The sequence below is a fragment of the Camponotus vicinus genome, unplaced genomic scaffold, assembly GCF_025532165.1.
Source record: "Camponotus vicinus isolate PSW18456_S1 unplaced genomic scaffold, iyCamVici1.0 SCAF_3, whole genome shotgun sequence".
Lineage (NCBI taxonomy): Eukaryota > Metazoa > Arthropoda > Insecta > Hymenoptera > Formicidae > Camponotus > Camponotus vicinus.
In genome coordinates this window covers 16,685,744-16,706,509 of record NW_028141967.1, presented here as the reverse complement: position 1 = coordinate 16,706,509, position 20,766 = coordinate 16,685,744, and the positions used below count along the sequence as shown (strand labels likewise).

At 28.6% G+C, this 20,766-nt stretch overlaps 1 protein-coding gene and 1 long non-coding RNA gene across 12 annotated transcripts in view; one reads left to right on the top strand and one right to left on the bottom strand.

Annotated features, from left to right (window-relative positions):
• The window catches only part of Shal (potassium voltage-gated channel protein Shal), a 286,553-nt gene that overhangs the window by 243,358 nt on the left and 22,429 nt on the right, over window positions 1-20,766 (bottom strand). For all 11 annotated transcript variants that reach the window (XM_083093271.1, XM_083093269.1, XM_083093270.1 and 8 more), the window contains exon 2: window positions 7,204-7,366. In XM_083093271.1, the coding sequence (XP_082949397.1) occupies window positions 7,204-7,366 (163 nt within the window). The remainder of the gene's footprint in view (window positions 1-7,203; window positions 7,367-20,766) is intronic.
• LOC145968057 (uncharacterized) lies at window positions 16,715-18,852 on the top strand. The gene is made up of 3 exons (XR_014437658.1): window positions 16,715-16,848; window positions 18,109-18,274; window positions 18,773-18,852. It is a non-coding gene; the product is annotated as an uncharacterized LOC145968057 (long non-coding RNA).

The following is a 20,766-nucleotide window of genomic DNA, read 5'->3' as shown; positions in this document are numbered from 1 at the left end:
TATCCTCGTTAGCTCCAAACTTTGTCGATAATAATATTGTCACAAACATTGAGACAAATGTGTTCTGGAGAAAGATTTCGAACACAAAGATATTAAATTGGAAATATAACAAAATCGACATTTGATCGATGAAAATCTTTCTTTTGATCAAATTTAATAAGTTTATGCAAATAAAAATAACTTTGAACATTTCTCCTGATATAGAAAGTGTTCTTTTTTAATTTTTAAACTTGGATATGTCAGGAGAAATGTCAAAGTTACTTTTCTTTGCACAAACTTGTTAAATTTTATCAAAATAAAAAGATTTTCAATATATATATTTTAATACATAAACAATAAAAAGAAATTTGAAACTAGTATCCTTATCTACGACAGTTTTCGATTTATCTAATTCAATTTATCGATTTTTATGAATATTTAAGTTAAAATTTATGAATGAAATTTATGAATATTTCTAGTTAATCTTTTCTAGTTAAATTGCAGCCTAAGAAATTAACGTGTTGTCGCTAATGATTCTCGCTTTGCCAAGACTCTGCTTCGTCAAGATTTTCGCGGACATCCTTTATCCTCCTCGTCTATTTTTGGAACAAACCCTTAGCACGCCTGATGCTCCATACGTACTCGTTTTCTTTCCACGCCTCCTCTAGCTCCGTGTCTGCCCCTGAGGGGGCGAAAAAAGAGAGGGCGGTGAGTTGGTGGTCGCTTTGAGAGAAAAAAATCTAACGAGAAATAATAGAGATACTCGCACCTCTATCTACAAACATCGCTTATAAACAAACAATTAACTTGCGTATCATCGAAATTAGCACCGATTTACGGAAGCTTTGCGTATCCAAGGAATAATAAGAATAGTTTCAAGTATCAAAGGTATAAATGTAAATTGATAAAAATGAAATAAAAATGTTATAAAGTTACAAATATAAAATTAAAAAAGAAATAAATTTTTTGGTGCTGTAAAATAAATTTATTTGCAAAAAAATAGATACAAAAATAGACAGATAAGAAAAATAGACAATAAAAAGAAATTGTATTAAGAAAAAATTGATTTTAAATTATTTAAGAGAATTCGTGTAAGAACAAATTTTAAAAAAATTATATTATATAAAGATAAATAGAAATATATGTGTGATTTTTATTATATATCTAAATATAAATATATATAAGCATAAAAATTTATTATTCATATGTCAAATGTAAATGCATGTCATAAAATAAAAGTGACAAAATTTCCATGATTTTTGTCTTTCTCAGGTTAAAATAATTTGCAAAGTTTCCGCTGTTAACACTGTGACGAACCGTATTAAAAATCGCGTGCGAAAGTTGAAATAGGCTTTGCGAGCTTCTATCGTTTTTCCTTCAGGCACCAGCTGTCGAAATCAATCCTATGTGTAAAGTTAACTGGAGCTAAAGGTAAATGACTGTTTGAAAGTGTATTTATACAAACTAAGCTGCTTCATCGCTTAGCAAGCTATTTGTAATAAAATAAACTTTAACTTTCAATGAGCTTGCTCAACTTTATTATAACTTATAGCTTAATCTCTAAATCTCAATAATACGAGTTAACTATAAAAAAATTCTTGATTAAAATAAATTTCTTCTTATTTGTCTTTCCTCCATAATTATTTTACTATTATCAATTTATTTTATTTCATAAATAAAGCATATTTATTTCAAGCATAGCGGAATCTTTAGTGTTAGCGAATTTCATCCACTTTATGAATTAAATAACATTAAAAAAATGTATTAAAAGAATTAATAATATATAAAATTGATAAGTTTTATAACTATTATAATATAATTTGACATTAATAATGAATATATGATTTGTGATCAGAAAAGTGATAAAATATTCATGCTTTTGATATCTTTGGGAGCTTTATTAAATTTTATGATTTCAATAGCATGAATATATTCAATGAATTAACTAAATTTTGATATTCTACATAATTATTCAATTTCATGATCAGTCAATTTAAGTAAATAGTAATAATATAATCAGTTATTATTAAATTGATAAATACGAGAAAATTATCAATAAACCCAATAAATCCAACAACTTAAATAAACACAAAAATGTGATCAAAATTTGATATGAGATAAATTTTTGTATATAAAATAGTCAATTTGATAATTGATGTGATGCGAAATATTTTTTATATAAAATAAAAGGCAAGCACTTTTTATATGTACACAAAAACTATCTCTCTCTGTAACAAATAATTTATAAATTAAATAAATTTTATAAGTTAGAATGTTGGAAATTGCGACTATCTTAAAATAAAATCTACAAGTGTACAGCATTAAATTCTAAAATATTCAAGATAATTAATTGTAAAATTTGAAATAAAACTTATTTTTACATATTTTATTATACTCCGCTAAAATTTTATCTGTGTTATATTTTGTTTATGCACGCTGTCATCGATTCACTTAACTTCTCAATCGAAAGAATCCCGGTATAAAGCACTTACAAATGGATTCCACACATGTTGATTCATCGATTTTAATACAAATTTTTTTAGATAGTTTTATTATCAAGCAAAATGTTCATGCAAAGTTATTTAATGCACTTTTCATAAAATATAAAAAGAAATTTATAATCTTCTATAATAAAAAAATGTGCATGTGTGTGAGTTAACGCAAACAAATTTTAATCAAGATCGATGAATCACGTTCTTCTCGTTAATCTTATCAAAATAAACTTCACGATGATTCATAAATTAAAAAATATAAAGTTTAAATTTCAATTATGTAAAAAACTTAAATTTAAACATTTTTTTTATCGGATTGAAGTAAAATAAAAACTGTTTTCAACACACTTAAAAATGATATCGTTATTATCGCACAATGTAGCATATTCTGAATAGGCAAACACATAGTAAGGAGAATCGATGCAACGGACGGTAACCGACGTTAAACGGAGATTCGTGTCGCTGTTTGCGAGACGGTCAGGGCGGAAAATCGATCTAGAGCCCTGTTTGCCCGTTAACGCCGGACGTGACATTAAATGCAGATGCAAAGTTCACAGTGGCGTTTACTGACAACGTAGGTATATCGATGGCAGCCATGGCGGCCATAAATCGCATAGGCATTACGATAGTCCATGTTCGATCGCTAGATGTATAATATGCGGGGCGTGAATGACTTCATATTAAACCTGCAATAGGGCAGGAGGTCAAGCAAGATTCTCTTCTTGGAACGGCAAAAAACTTTTACTAAGTGTAACACAACTTCATGACTGACCTGACATTCGTATTATATTAAAAATTCTGCTTCTTGCAAAACGTAATATCCAAAATATAATGTATAATTTGCGCAAAATTAATAATAAGTACTCTCATTTTTTCAGATTTTCACATTGGTTCCGTAAATTTTTAGATAAGAATTGAATATGATTTGATATATTACCATCTGCTGCCATCGGTTCGTTACCGCTATTTCATATGTAGCGAGAACAATTACGGAGGCTGAAAATCACAGCGCATAGAATATGTAATGAACAATTGTGAAATGTCGCGAATGATGGAAATAAGCAGAATAATGCCAGCGATCCGTTGAATAGTTATACTTTCTTCGCTTCTTCGACTTTGCTAGTTCTCCTAAGCTCTAAGAACAATTCGGGATTTATAATTCTTAGATTTAATTAATCTTACAAGATCCACGGTTTGCATTTTTCACGGCAGAAGAATCTACAAAGATTTCTCTAATGAAAATAATCTTTTAGAAAAAGAAAGAATCTGTGTATCAAACTTTACAGAGATTAGATTTCCAAAATATTATTTAATGACATTGGAGTATCCCATGGGATGCTTAAGATTTTATTGCTTAAGATTTTGCTTAAGATTTTACTTTTTATGATGTACGCAGAGATGCAGCATGCAATATCGAACTCGGGAAAGCGTCACGAGAACCAACAATACAAAAAGTTTCAACATCGATAAGACGCAGGAAAGAAACCTGACGAAAGATCCATTGCTGTCCAAGAGCAAGAATCAGAACAAACGTGTCCATGCATATGTAGATGCGGCTGCATCTGCAATGCAGATCTGCGCGGCATCAGAGAATCGACCTTCGCGAAACCAAGCGATCTAAAACGTTGTAATTCCGTACAAAATAATTTAAAAATCACGAAATGAATTAAAATTGCAAAAAGGCAAAGCAAAAGAAAGACAGAATTATTGCTTATAGTAAATAAATTAAAACAGAAATATTAATCCTGGGTGGAATCTTAAAATAATGTAATCAAATTTTATTTATATATAACGTAACTATCAATTTATAAACTATTTACTACATAGTTATCTTGTATACGTTTAAAAATATATGTTTGTTTATAAATAAAAAGGTAAAAATTCTATCATGAAAACATTTTTCGAAAACTTATTTTCATAAAATTAAAAAATCCCTGGAGAGATTCTCAATCAAAATAAATCTCTAATATAAAACAAAATATAATAAATTATATATAAATGAAATAATATCTCTAGAAATCGTACTAAATAATATGAAATAAAATCATTAATTTTTTTCTTTTTTCTATAAGTCTAACTGTATAAGTTAATTATTAATTTTCAAGGAATTGCTTCTTAAAATAATTTCCTTTGACCGTATAATTTCGCAAGCCAGAATAAATTATATCATTCGATTTATAACTGCAACATAAATCCCTTTCATTTGTAATATGGTACATTTTCGCAAAATCGAGCGTACAAGAAAGATTTAAGAGATCGCAGCTGACTTCCTTTTTCGGCTAGCTATGATGCCATCTTTCTTCTCCACAAGATCCATCCAGACATGTCATCGATGTCTGCTCGTCCTAAGCGTATCGACGCGAGTAAAGTAGACGCATAAACGTACACGTGTGGAAATAAATCGTTCGTTCGTGTATGCGAGAAAAGATTTAAAAGATCACTTTCGCCTTTCAGAATAAATCTCACTTGTACATTCGTTCGCGAGTTCTCGTAAAAATATCGCGCAGAGGATGATATTCCGCCCGAGAGGCTACGAATAGTAGACGCAACGTCTCACGCGAAGATCGCAGCGGAGATTTCTTTCCTTCTCCCTTTATCTTTCGAAACAAAGCGAATTCAGCCAGAATTCTTTTTATGGATCGATCAATGCGCTGCCGAAATGTCGATGCTAAAAATGGTAATCGTGTCATGAGAGCGAAGCAAATGTGTGAGAATAACTGTCCATCATGATGCTAAGTTTTTATAAAAATATCATGAAAAAGTTCTGCTTCATATATTGAAAAAATTAAATTATTCAAAGGATTGTCTCTCATTTTATATAGCATATAAAATTTCATTAATGTAATTGCGATTCGATTATAAAGGATATTTGATTTTCGAAATTAAAAAAAAAATAGAAATTCTTATCTTATTTTTCTCATATATTATAACAACCATAAATTGTTAGATTTTAATTGGAAGTTTATAATTCAATCTTTTCTCAATTTTTAATGAATGCAGAATTTTCAGGGAGAATCGCATAAATATAAAAAAGTAAAAAGAAATATAAATTTGTCCGTGCAGCATAATTTGTTTCTTTTCCAATGACATCAGTTTGTGAAATGATGATGTTCAGTTAAATAGTAACTGTGCCACGGGGACAAAGTTACAGACTACACGTGAGTGAGAATAAATCGACCGACTTGTGGGAACGATGACGCGAAACGAGCTAACGTGTCATCGACTGCGACCCGACTGGGACCGCCACTTCCTCCCTATAATGGAAGAAATATCTTTGAAACGTCGATATTGGGGGGATACGAAAATGGCGACGGGAGAGTTCCTCGCACGCCTTTGAGAATGTCGGTCGTGAAATTTATATACTCCGTCCGTTGCCAGCCATCTTCGATATTGTTGTATGAAGATCAACTCATATAAGTTGCAAATTCTTATTTTTTATTTCATTCTAAAAAGTTATGCGGGAATAATAATTGGTTGGCGTTGAAAATATGACCACCATATGTTTATCACAAATATAGATTGCAGTCGGTTTTGTATTTTAAAGATGTAAGTAAATAGTAACTGTGCCAATGTACTCTAGTATTTATCATACAGGAGAGAGGAGAATGAGTGCATCAGATTTTCAATTTTATTATATGATTTCAACCAACAATAATAACGTGGCACAAACTTAATATAAGTATTATTTATTAAACAATTACAAATTATATCCCACATTTATACTGCAATCTATACGAGATAAACATGAGCGTCAATTCTCTTTTATTGATCCTATTCCTGTTTTGGAACAGTAAGAAAAGGTCTGATGCTCTCTGCCTTGTTAGCGACTTTGTTGCGAAATGACCCTGAGCCAGTAAAGCAAGTTTTCTAATCCGAAAACAGCATCCAGAAGTATCGATAACCAGAATATAGTGTACGTTTCTCGATGGCACGAATAGAAATGTAGCTATTTGTAGATGGGTTGTACACATGAAAAGACGATAACGTTTCGAGAAATGCCGTACGTAAAATTATAATGTATATATATATATATATATATATATATATATATATATATAAGAGATATATTGTGTGCAAGATTAACTTCATACAAAAATTAAATTATTAAATTAATATTATATATATATAAATAACGAGATAAGTTTCATGATTGATTTCTTCTACATCATATATCATTTCTTACTATATATATCTGAATGCGAATCTCTATAATGTCCTAGATAATCTATGAAAATCTTGAAGCGATATCTTTGAATTCACTTCTGTGCTAGACGTTTAAATATTATCAAAATTGCATATATAGATTATTTCTATATATAAAGCTTGAAATTGAACGTGAGTACTACTAAAGTACAAACTTTCAACTAACTAAAAGTAACTTTATCCATCACGATAATTCGGATTTATGACTGCTAAAATCATTCTACCGTAATATCTTCTCTCTCTATTTATAGAGTGTTTTTTTATTTGAATAGAATTAGAAATTATTATTTGAATAGAATTGATTGATTTGTTATAACGTCAGTGCGTAATTTAATTAAAAAGACGCAATATATAGTGTATACAACAAACCGTGATTGATACAAAATATATCAGAAAAAGCAATATATAATCACATAGTATAAAATTTATTTTAAAAATTTATTAATAAATCAGATTAGAGAGAAAAATCTCTTTTATAACGATTACGTACTCGTATATACAAATTAAAAGATGTCTAAAGTACACTCACCCTCTGCGCCTTCCGTTTGTCAGCACGTTGATTTTGATGATATATTCTGCTGAAATTACTGACGATAACAGGAACCGGTAAAGCGATCACTAGGACACCGCTCAAGGAGCATACACCCCCGACGATTTTTCCCGCAATCGTTTTCGGAACCATGTCACCGTAGCTGAAATAGATAAAAACATTTTTTAAATCAGTTGTTCCATAATTTAATATATATAATCTTAAAAATAATTATTGAAAGCTACATATATTTTTAATTATTTATTCTCCCAATAATATATCTTTTTTTCTTGAATATTAGAGCACTTAGAAAATCATAATTTTGATGAAAACCGAGTATTCGAATATTTTAAGATGCAACTATATGTTTTTAGAGTTTATAAATCATTCAATTAAGAAAAATTCTAAAATTCTCAAGAGTCATTAAATTTATAAATTCTAGAAAACGAGAATCTCAAATTTGAATAACATGATATTATAACTTATTCGTTGAAAATCCTAGGACGGTTTCTCGAAATTCAAGTGTATTTCCATATCATTCCAAAAGTAAATATCACGCCTCGCGTAAGAAAGATTTTCAAACTCGTGCGATCTCATTCATTAATCATGTGCAATTCCAAGCAAATGTTATGTTTCGCGTAAGAGCAAGATTTTCAAAGTCGTGTAATCTCATTTATCTCGCGATACTATGTCTAATTCCAAGCGAGCACAACAGAGATACATTCGCGAAACATTGTTAGGGGCATTGTTAGCGGCACAAAACGGCGACAGCTTAGCCAAACGATCCAGCCAAATGTTCAGAAAGCATGATGAAATTATGTATAACTAACGTTGTCGCCTACGGAGTTAGAAGGATTCGCGTCGCAGCGAGAGAAATGGGAGAATGTGGATAATTCATGATGTGCTTGAAGAATTCAACCGTAAAAGGTACGGTCCATCCTCATTTCTCAGCCGTGCGAATGTCCGCCCGTAAAACTTTTCCACGGGTTACACGTGACTCGCTATACAGCTGACCATTTCCCACAAGGTTTCTAACAGTCTCTAGCTCCATTTACATATTTACCGTATATCGGATAGCGTAAACACACGGTCGAACAAATACGCACGATCCCGTAGCTATCTGTTTAACTTGTTCTCATGACGAGTTTGCAACGTACTTGAACATTTGCATTCCGCTGGGATTGCGGCGACGATACGAGATGTTAGAGCTTTTTTTCTGTAGGATGCTTATATTTCTGTTATTTTTTCCGTTTTATTATATTAGTGAAAATTTTATTATACTATTAGACCTGATCATGTAAACATCATCGTAATATAATCATAAAATTGAAATATTTTTCGAAATGCAATAGAAATAAAAATTGAATATTCGAAAAAGAAATTTTCTCATCATTTATAACGTAAAATACTACTTTAAATCAATATATAAATATATATTTATTAGGTAAAAGAACTCTTTATCTCTCTTGTTCGTAATCTATCGCGAATCTATCGTTTAGATTAGCTCGTAGCTGATGAACAGTTTGAGATATTTCAAACTTTCTTGCTTCCTGCTGACAAACAACATCGAGCATCTTTTCGTGCTTCAATAATTTTTCATACGCAAGATATTTCCTTCTGACATTTCGAGAAATGTCGTCTCATCTTTTTATATCGAGCCCCTTCTATTTCACAATTTACTTTATGCATATCGGAATTTCCCATTAATTTTATCCTATTGCAAGATATTTTCCATTCAAGCAGTGCAACTTCAAATATTGCGATAAATGCCAACGTGTAAATTTAAGAAATAATATGATAAAGAATTTAATTTAATTTGAAATTCCAAGATTTATAAAATTAAAATTTATCGGAACCAAAATTAATCAAAGAATTTATAGATAAAACAAATAATTATATAAATATTTTATTATGTGTGCCAAATTAACAAAATTTAACACTTTTAAAGTTTTACATTCAAAATCATATGAGATATTTTTCTATTTCGATTATTCAAAAATTTAAAAAAGGAAAAGAATGTCGATGTTTGACACTATGAAAATTGATATCAAGTGAGAATCATATTATTGGGAACACAGAAACAACATTATACTGCGCACAATGGCAATCGTTTATTCTGCCGACATGCCTTACTCGAGAGATCAAACGAAGGCTAGAGAAAAAGAGAGAACGCCGATGGAGCCGTGGATAAAATGAAGTGTAATGGATCGCACTCGACAGCTACAGATCGTTTCTTTTTCCAGCGAATTTCTCGGGTCGCACGCAATTTTGGGTTGTGTGATGGAGTAAAGTAAAGGAAAGCTTCTGCAAACGACGTGACACGCGCTTGAAGAAAAAAAATGTTTTCGCTAAAAATGAGCGATCGTTTAATATCCTACATAATATTACCACAAAAAATCTGTCATTTATAATGTCTATTATTGAGAAAGAAATATGCTTAAAATCCTATAACCAGTGAAACAATTGTTAATTCAATTCAAGAGCAGTAGAAAATTTAATATTTTTAAATTTTTAATTATATGTTTTGAAATATAAAAAAAAATAATTTCTTTCAAACAAAAAAAGATACAAGAATCCAAATTTTTAAATTTATTTCAAAAGTAATTGCAAAAACAGTTCGCTATTTTTAACAGATAAAAAATATAGATAAAACTATTGAAAATTTTCCAAACTCTCAAGCATTTATATATAAATCAGATTGAATAAATATGGTATAACTTTTATGGTTTTTTATGTTTTATTTGAGTATCTCTTTATATGCAATTAATTTTATATTATACTGTTTTGCTATTCTATTTTATAAATAGATCTATCTTTCTGTCACATATATAATCGATTCTCGTCTCTATCAAAAGTATAAAAAAAGAGTGAAAGTCGACCTGAAATTACGGGTCACACAAACTTTCGCCCGAGCTCGGTTTTCCCGGTAGGCAATAATTTTTCTACACCCTACGGTCCTTCGGGCCCATTCCTCGACCCTGATTTACGTTTCCCACGGACTTTTATAGCGACCATGAAACTCGTCCTAGTGGGATCTCACCTGATGCTCGCCTTCTCGTATTTCGCGCACGTGATATTACGCGTGATATCGATCTTTCTCCTTTTTCACGCCTTTTATTTATTTAACAAATAATCTTTTACAATTCTACGCGGTCAATTACTATCGAATTGTCCACGTTTTTTATTCTTTTATTATATGGAAATATATCTACTATACAAATAAATATATTTTTCAGTTTAATAAGCTAGAAAAATAATACATACATTAAAATTAATAAATACAGTTGAAGCTAAGAATAGAAATATTCTTATTCGACAAAAAAATAATAAATATTAAATATGCATTAAAACTAATTAATACATTAATTGATCCTAATATTGTATTAAAAAAAAAAGATGATATCAGATGAAATGAATATTCTGAAATATCTATATGATGAGAAATAATAATAATAAACTTATTATAAAAAAGATGTAAAAGTATTACATATATAAAACTTAATATTTTTATGCAAATTTTTTATCTTTGCGCAAAGTACAGAAAAAAATAATTTAAAATGAAAATTCACTAAATTAAATTTAATTGCACAAATTATATAACATTTCATTATTTAAGACTTTCTTTATCGCAAAAAAGGATTGAAAATTGTCAATATTTTTATGTAAATATATTTGTAGAAAATATAAAACTATTTTTTTTATTTCGTTCTACAATTTTAGTACGTTTATTCTACGATTAAAATAGATAAATATCGAACATAGAGGATTTGAAATGGCAGGGCGCGAGTTCAAGGCAACATTGTCGAGCCGATGCAGACTGACTTTTCTTACTTGTCAATGTAGCTGGGACACGCGACGGTAGCGAGTTTAGAACCGACGAAAACGTATAGGATTAGTGATCTATATTTAGACAAGCACGCCTTGGGCGGTCGCCCGAGCGACTACCTGGGGCTTACCAGGTCGAATTCGCAGTTAAATCATAAATAACCATTGTCAAAATAAACAAAGAAGACTTAATATACCATTTTTAGAAATTATATGAAATTAATCTAAATTTTAATTAATTAAATATCCAAATTGAATTTAACGTCTCACATGTTTTTCGATACACATATTGAAAATTTTTGAATATGATACATGAGACATAAGCTTCAATTTCTTCTTATGATATGATGAAAACAATATATTATAATATACCTATAGTAATTTATATTTCGTAATTATGTGACTAATATTTAATTGACTTTTTTACTTTTTTGAGCAATTCAAAATCCTTTAATAAAAATCTCTAAAATTTATTTGATATTTATTATCAAATAAGCAAATAAAGAAACAATATTTTATTATCTATTTCTTTATTCTTATAATTTAATTTATGTAAAGATTAAACTTTTGCTATTCGTATAGTTTAATTTATGTAAAGATTAAACTTTTGCTATTTCTCTTTTATATTTCTTAACTTCCTTAACTTAATTTATGAATAAACTTACAATCATCTCCACGATATTATCTAGAAAAGCTCGCGAATCCAAAATTGGTCAAGAAATCTAAAGATAAAATGAAAAGCGATGAATCGAGTATTTTATCGCAATTTAATCGCATTTAAAATTAAGTCAAACTTCAATAAATGCGATAAAACTGTTATACAAACTTTTATAGAATTTTTCGATAGATATATTTTGATTTCAATTTCTAATTAATTTTGTATAAAGTTTCAGAAAAATTTTGATATAAATATAGAAAAAAACACAACGAGAAAAAATAGTATGCAATTAATTTTTATATCACATATCGCAATAAACTTCAACTTGTGAGAATCGTGCTGGCTTAAAGAAGATAAAACTTTCGCGAGATCTTCTGAATACCAAAGAGTTTCCGTGAATTAGCAAAGTTCGCAAACTGCATGACGCCGTTGTCTTCGCGATTTTCCTTAACTCGTTCCGTCGCGAAAACAGCGCACTTATAATGTACGCGAACAACTATGCGAGAACATTATAAGGACGGTCAGAATACATAAGGAAATACAATTGAATATATAATTCGTACGTATAAAATAAAACAATTATTTTAACAATTATAGTCTAACAAGAAGGAATAATGTTTCGAAACATTAAAGGAAAGGAAAGTAATTTAATAGATGTCCCTCTATATACATATATATATATATATATATATATATATATATATATATATATATATATATATATATATATATACAGGGTGAGCCATTTTAATTAACGCACGCAATTATTTCGGAAACAAAGCATTTTAGAGAAAAATGTTTCAGACAAAAGTTTTATGGTTTCGAGGGGGCCATAAGATGGTATCATTGGTTTGACCTTGAAGAGTTATTTGAAGGTCACATGAAGGTCACCTTCAATTTCTTAAATGGAACCTACTATTTGTCATTGCATATTCTTGTAGCTTATCTCGAGAGCTTTCCAAAACACTATAATTAAGTACCTTTTCGTTAAGTACTTTTTGAGTTATGAGGCTTGAAATAATTTCTTAATTTTACACAAACCGTAAAATATCTTGTAAAATATTCATTTTTCGATTATCTTATCTTAATACTTTTATGTACAAAATAATGAGAGGAATCAATTGGTGTAAAGAAAACACATAGTTGTTTTTAAGAAAAAATATGGAATTGTTAATTGCAAATTATATATTTTTTCTTCAAAACAACTATGTGTTTTCTTTACACCAGTTGATTCCTCTCATTATTTTGTACGTAAAAGTATTAAGATAATCGAAAAATGAATATTTTACAAGATATTTTACGGTTTATGTAAAATTAAGAAATTATTTCAAGCCTCATAACTCAAAAAGTACTTAACGAAAAGGTACTTAATTATAGTGTTTTGGAAAGCTCTCGAGATAAGCTACAAGAATATGCAATGACAAATAGTAGGTTCCATTTAAGAAATTGAAGGTGACCTTCATGTGACCTTCAAATAACTCTTCAAGGTCAAACCAATGATACCATCTTATGGCCCCCTCGAAACCATAAAACTTTTGTCTGAAACATTTTTCTCTAAAATGCTTTGTTTCCGAAATAATTGCGTGCGTTAATTAAAATGGCTCACCCTGTATATACAGGGTGTCCCTGAGCATGTGCTCACGCACTTGTGAGGAGGTAGAGCGCAGTAAATTAAATAAAGAAATCCTATTCTATGTAACGATTTTTGTAATAATAATAGAAATATTAATTATTGAAAGTTCATCATAGTTACTTTCAAGGTCAATTTTAAGATTGACAGAGGCACTTTCAGAAAAAACGTTTGATACAAAAGTTTCTTATTTTTTCACGTACAATTCGAATCCGTAATAAAAAGTACCATATTCCCCTAAAAAAATTCAACTTCCGATCCGGATGGCGTATTTCCGGTTGGAATCAAAAGTTGAAAATATCACCATTTCTTTATTTAATTTACTGCGCTCTACCTCCTCACAAGTGCGTGAGCACATGCTCAGGGACACCCTGTATATATATATATATATATATATATATATATATATATATATAGAGTTATTCAAATGAAATAATCAATAAATGAAACGTCTTGCTCCCGTTTTATATTGATCACAAAAAGGACATATATTTGTATATTTTTCTCGAAGTCATCGAATATTTTATAGTCTATAAATGAAAAAGCATTCTATTTTTTCAGAGAAATATAAGGACACACAATGAATACAACTTTGTTATCGAATAATATTCTCCTTTATTTTTATTTATATTGCACGTAGCTACGATAAAATATAACGTAAAATTGATAAAATATAAGAAAGAAATGCTTTTACGAAAAAAAATCTACAAAAACCCGTAGAATTTAAAAATGACATTTAACTGATTCCTGTGTGAAAAGTATTAAATTGTTCTATTTTCCAACAAACTGTTAGTAAAGGAAATACATACTGCGAATCAAGCAAATAACACGACCTTACATCACAAGTCCAGCTATGCAAAACCAATAATGCGATCCTACCTACACGATAAAATATTCGACGACTTCGAGAAAAATGTACAAATGTTACACGACTCCGTTTTATCGGCTTGGTAGTTTTGAAGCACACTTCCGTAACGTGAGAAATATTTTCCGGATATTTTCATAACGGATCATTTCGAGAAGTAAGATCAACTAGGCCAATTGTGACATTGTTATTGTGTTTTCTCATGATACAATCACCTGTTAAGATTTCAAATAATATCTATAAAATACCTATTCTAATTTTTTTTAAAGTTATTTATTAACAAAAAATATGCCAGAATCACAATTTTGTATAAATTAATTTCATATTATTTCAAAAAATGAAATAGAATACAAAAAATGTATGAAATTATATAAAAAGCAATATGTATAATAAAATGTATGTTATATAAAAAGCAATAAACGAAAAGAATAAAAAGTTAAATCAATGAAAAAATATATTTGATCTGTCAAAAGTGAATTGTATCAATTTTAATGTGTTACTAACATAGGAAAAAATATATATGTGAATTAATAATATAATATATATTAAACAAAAGATCCCTTTTTTTTAAATTTGAGTTTGTTCAATGAATTACCTTGAACAGATTTTAGTTGAAATATGAATTTTTAGTAAAACTCACTGTCAGTCATATTTATAAACATGCCATAACTATGATTTACGTTGACAATCATGAATGCGCTTCTAACACAAGATCCATGCATCACTGGTTCATCGCGTTATAGTGACCTCGCATGGTCGCGCACTTTTCTTGTCTTGCGTCATTGTTTAACAGTCATAGTGACCTACTTCTTTTTCAAGTAACATTCATAAAGTGCTGAAGGACTATCAAAAAATTTTAATATTTCGTACGTGTATAAAACATAGCAATAATAAAATATTTTTCACTTTAGAATAATCTAGCTATAAAATAAAGAGACAAATTTGATTCTTAATACAATAATTTCTATTAATTACGAAAAATATCAGTACTTTAGCTTTAATAAATATTCATTATTTTTTTTAATCGAAATGCTTATTTATAAGTAATTCATCTCTAAAATTGAAACATTTTCTGTTAATTTATTTGATAAATTCAAATAAAATATAAAAAGAGAGAAAGAGAGAGAGAGAGATTACGTCATACAAAAAATATATTACTTTATAAAAAAACAAAAATATATATAATTAATATATTTTATTAATTATATTCATTTTACTAAATTCATAGCTCGTAACAATTTTATCAGTCTGTAAAATTTATAACATTTAAAAATTCGTCTTTTTCGCCTCAAAGCATAAATATATACTTGTACTTCATGCACAAAAATATGATAAAGAACAGTTGTGATAAGAATAATATGATAAAGAACAGTTAAAAATAACCTGACATTGATTTCGTTTTTGACATTGATAAACATGCCCATATTATTTTACATATATTTTTTCTTTTTGCCTAATGTATAATCGCGAATCCTGAACATATTGTACTCAAGATCTTTTCTTTTTTTCGTACATGATGAAATTGTTAATGTCGATATGGACATATTTTATTGATTTTATAATAAATTTATTTTTGTTTACGAGATAAGGAATAATGTTTGACAGAAGAGGAAAAGCGGTAGGAAAATCGATTTGCTACGAACTGTTTACTCCTCGTTGTCAACGTTTAGAGACAAGTCAATATGTACATCGATCGATAAGATTATAGGTAACGCCTTTCGTTCCGAGTCGAAAATAATCGACGCATTACGACATACGATTTATATAAATAAAGAGACTGTCATATATATATATAATATTATTTTTATATAATTATATAATTATATTATTTTTATATAATTATATAATTTTATTTTAATATACATTTATGAAAAACATTTATCAAATATAAGAATTAAAAAAAATTTATGTAAATTTATAATAATTATTATATTAATTATATATATAGATACAAATATAATTTACAGTTATAATATCAATGTTTTCTTTTGTATGTGTTTTATGTATTTATAATATATAAAAATTTCCATTATTCATCGTATTTCCTAATAATATTTCTGATAAAAATAGAACGAAATATATAATATACACATCAAAGCATACAATCTAAAAATTATATGTTACAAAGGCCACGAAAGTAAAATTGCAAATTACCACATAAATTTCGCATGCAACAATCAACCAAAATCCCGACATGCAATCGAAATCCTAATGCAAATTATTATAATAACAGTAATTTTATCGGCACAAAGAGACCACATTAATCCACTATTTTGACTATTATATATGTATACCATCTCCCTGACTATGATATATGTAAACCATCTCCCAACCGGTCAACAATTAATCGATTCGATCACAAACGAATCTATATTTACAGTGGAACGATCGGTCGCAGCACCGGCATCGCTACCCGATCGTCGCTATATCTTTGTCAAACGAAGCGACATTTTCGGGCCACCCAGTATACGGCGGACGGCGACTCTTATTACCGAGATGCAACGTGCTATTAAAAGACGAATCACCAGTTTTCTACATTGGCCGCGAAGTGTTCACGTACCTTGTCTGAAAATAAAGTGCATTCTCTGACTCGTGGCTGTCGTAATAACTTAAACAACAAAGGCGTAGACAAAGATAAGAAGACATACGCGGGCTTAATGACCGACGGTATTGTGATAAAGAATTTTTCTACGATAGCATCTCATGGATCGTATAATTAAAATGACTGCATACAGCATCTGTTTTGATAACTGAACAGTTAGATAAGTAAAATTAAAATAATATTAATAATAAATAACAAATGTGTGCATCTATATAAATATAATAAATATAGTTAATGTGTAAAGATAAGTCAAAAAGTGTTAAAATTATATCGATTAGCTTTTGGCATTATTTCAGATTTATTCGATCGATAAATCTGACAAATATTGTTGGTATGATATAAATATTTCACGAAAAATGAAAATCTACATAAAGAAGATTTTTCCTATATGAGCGTTTTAAGCACACTTGCCGCTATTTCTGAGTTAATCGATATACAGAGTGTCCTAGAAACGGCGAGAATTTCTGCCCAGAAAAAAGAATTTTGCTATTTACGAATCAGTACAATAAAATTTAACTAACATATACTCTTTAAATTAATCAACATAAGAGACAGATTTATCACAGAAGATATGTTACAATTCTCAAGTGTATCATAAGAAAGAATTTTGTTATTTAAAGCTGATATATCTTTAAAATACATAAAGACTACTTAATTATATTTTGCTTATTAATAAAATAAGATAAAAGAGATTTTGGTACTTATATTACAATATTTTTTTATATTTTTTTATAATAAAAAACAATTTTTCTATTCAATAAAATGCAAATATAATATAATATTTATATAAATATATATATTTTTGTTTCTTTTATTTGTAGATAACTTTTTAAATTAATAAATATTAGCCCAACAAAAACTTTCATATAGTAAAAAAGAATTTATCAAATTGTAATTCACAGGAAATTACTATATTAATAAAAGACGCAACTAAAAAGCAAAAAACTTTGCTAACATACCTTCCCTCTTCTATAAATAGGCGAATGAACTTAGCAATAAAATGCAGTTTACTATCGATTTTTTTCTAGATATTCTAGCAATACTTATTTTTCTTGCAACACACATAAATCCAAAATTGCACTATTTAATCTAACATTAGTGCATATTTACTTTATTCCAAAAAATTTATTTTTTTTTCTATAAAAGAAGTAAGAAATGTTATCGGTATTAACAATTTTGTGATTAGAGTTACAAAGCATCAGGAAAATCGATATAATATGATTTTATAAAACAATTGTTTCGCGTGTAAAGACAACAACTAGTACAAACATAATTCTATTTTCTATATTCTTTTCTTATTTTATATTCGATTCTCTCTTTTTTAGCCCATCGCTCGTCATCGTATATATTCGTATATATTTATTCGGCACGCAAAGCAGGGTGAGAAATAAAAGGAGATGGAAGAGAAGATTGGCTCGACATCGGCTGGCACCTGTCTGTTTGTACCGACAAGCGGATTTAGCATCGGGTCTAGGCGACCCGAGACCGTGCGTGAGTCCACACCTGAGCCTCCGTAAAGATTATTTCAGCACTCGCGAACGGAAGCGTAAAAGGATTCGCAACAGAACACTTTTCAAAATTAATTGACAGCGATATTTTAATTTTGATGCAATGAATATAATTACGATTTGATTTTACGAATATCACGATAGTGTTAGCTAATTGAAACTCTTGAATAAAAACTTAAACAGAACAATTAATGATTTTCTCCAATAGAAATAGTCCACATTTCTCTTAAAGATTTAGGAATTTAGACAAGTATTTATCATCTTTTTAACAATTCTTTTAATAATTTTACAGTATTGACAAAAAACATGTCTTTATAAATTTTCCCTATGTATTTCTTAACATAAAGAAAATATTGTTAACATAGTTTTATTTTATCAGATTTCTAATATATATATTTTTAATTATATAAATTAAATAAAACTTAAAAGTTACAAGATATGTATAACAACCGCTTTGTAACTCTAATTCCATCTGTCACAGTTGTCTAACTTCAGAATGCTATAAGCTCCATCATGCGAAGTTCTTGATTAATCGGATAATGCGGTCTACCGCGGAAAGGCGATTTCAACATTGATGTCGACGATCTATCATACCCTAATTGCGAGTTCAAGGAAATTCAGTGAACATGGATCTCTGTTAATGATTATTTGATACGAAGAAATCGCAACTGTCACCAATTGCTATTGTAAAGTATATTCGATACAATCGTTACATTTTCTTGAAGAAAGACAAATTATTTTAAATGAATTTTTTCAATTAATATTAACTTTATTAATATACTAATAATATTAATAATAATATTAATTTTAAATTAATAACATTAATAATATATACGCGCGCATGTGCTATTACAATTAATGAAAAAAAGATTTACTGACTCGAAAAGAAAGATAATTTTCTATGTCCATAAATAAATTCATAGAGAAAAGAAAACAGAATATGTATGATCAAATCTATATACAAACATAATTTATATATTATACAATATAAGAATTGGTAATTCGAGCGTAAATAATTTCCTTCAAAGTTAATAAAAACTTCTGCCGGACGAGTGGCATGATAACTTTGCTGAGACGTTATCATAAGTATCGAGTAATAAAAGATGGGGATGGTTTTAAAAATTGATTTGCAAGAAGATATTGAATCACGATTATATTTACATCATTCTCAATGATATAAACTCTATTTAATAAAAAAAATATATTATAGATAAAATTGAATTTCTGTCATACATAAAATTTATATACGTCAGAATTATTATTCAGAATTTATTTTTCACATTTAATAAGTGACATTTAAAAGTTTCATATTTTTAAATCAAATATGTCATAAATTTCGAAATGTTAATTTATTAATAAATAAATACAACCTACAAAAAAGTAAATTATTTTATATATATATATATATATATATATATATATATATATATATTAATCAATTTTAAGTTAAAATATTTTATAATATAAATTTTACTGAATTTATTGAAAACACAAATTTAATACTAATTTAATAGATGAATTTGAAAAAATAATTAGACTATTTTACGTTTCTCATATTAGATATGTTCTGAATTTAGATATCCGTTAGATAAAGTTAGTTTATATTAAAGTGCGAATATATTATAGTACTTTTAAAAAACATAATAAAAAATCAGAAAGTATGAAATTTGAAATTAAAAATAAAAATAATTTGTACTTATAAATATGAATTTCATATAAAATCACTCCAAAAATAGAACTTTTAATTTTCATTGCTATATCAATACACCATGTCAACGTCAGCATCAATCTATGATGTTAAAAAATCTATCAATCCCCCCGTTGCTTGATTGACAGTAACACGATGATCTTATCATCTTCGATTTCACGTGAAATTGGTTGTTAGCGCGAGATCAAATCCCAGTTACATCGATTACGCCATTGTAGGATCGTTTTAACAGCCATGCCTACATTCTACCAGTCAGAATGATCGCCAAAAAGTAAGCCAACAGCCGACGGCAGAATATGAGTAGGCTATAGTTACATGGTCGAGAATTAAAATGGTTTCACGTTGATTTCACGCGAATTCACGTTGCGATTATTTCACAATCGATTAACTCCGTTATTATCCTATTAGGTAATCATTCTCGAATCGCCATATGATAATACGCTATGAAAAAGAGATTTATTGATATTTATTGCATATATCATACATTATGACACGCGAAAATAAATTTTCTCCCACAAAATGTGAATCTACACATAAACTAACTTTTTCTCGAACTTGTTCTCATACCATAAATAAGCACTGTATCGTAAAATGTCACAATTTATTTATGGAATATGATTCTCTATTAATTATTTAGTGGCAAACTGCCTTACATTTTTTTCAAAACCAATCGATAATTTTTACGTGGAAGAAAGTACACAGGCTACGCCACCGCGCGAAATCGCATGTTTCTCAATTTTTTTACTGCGCAGAAGATTATTTAAAGA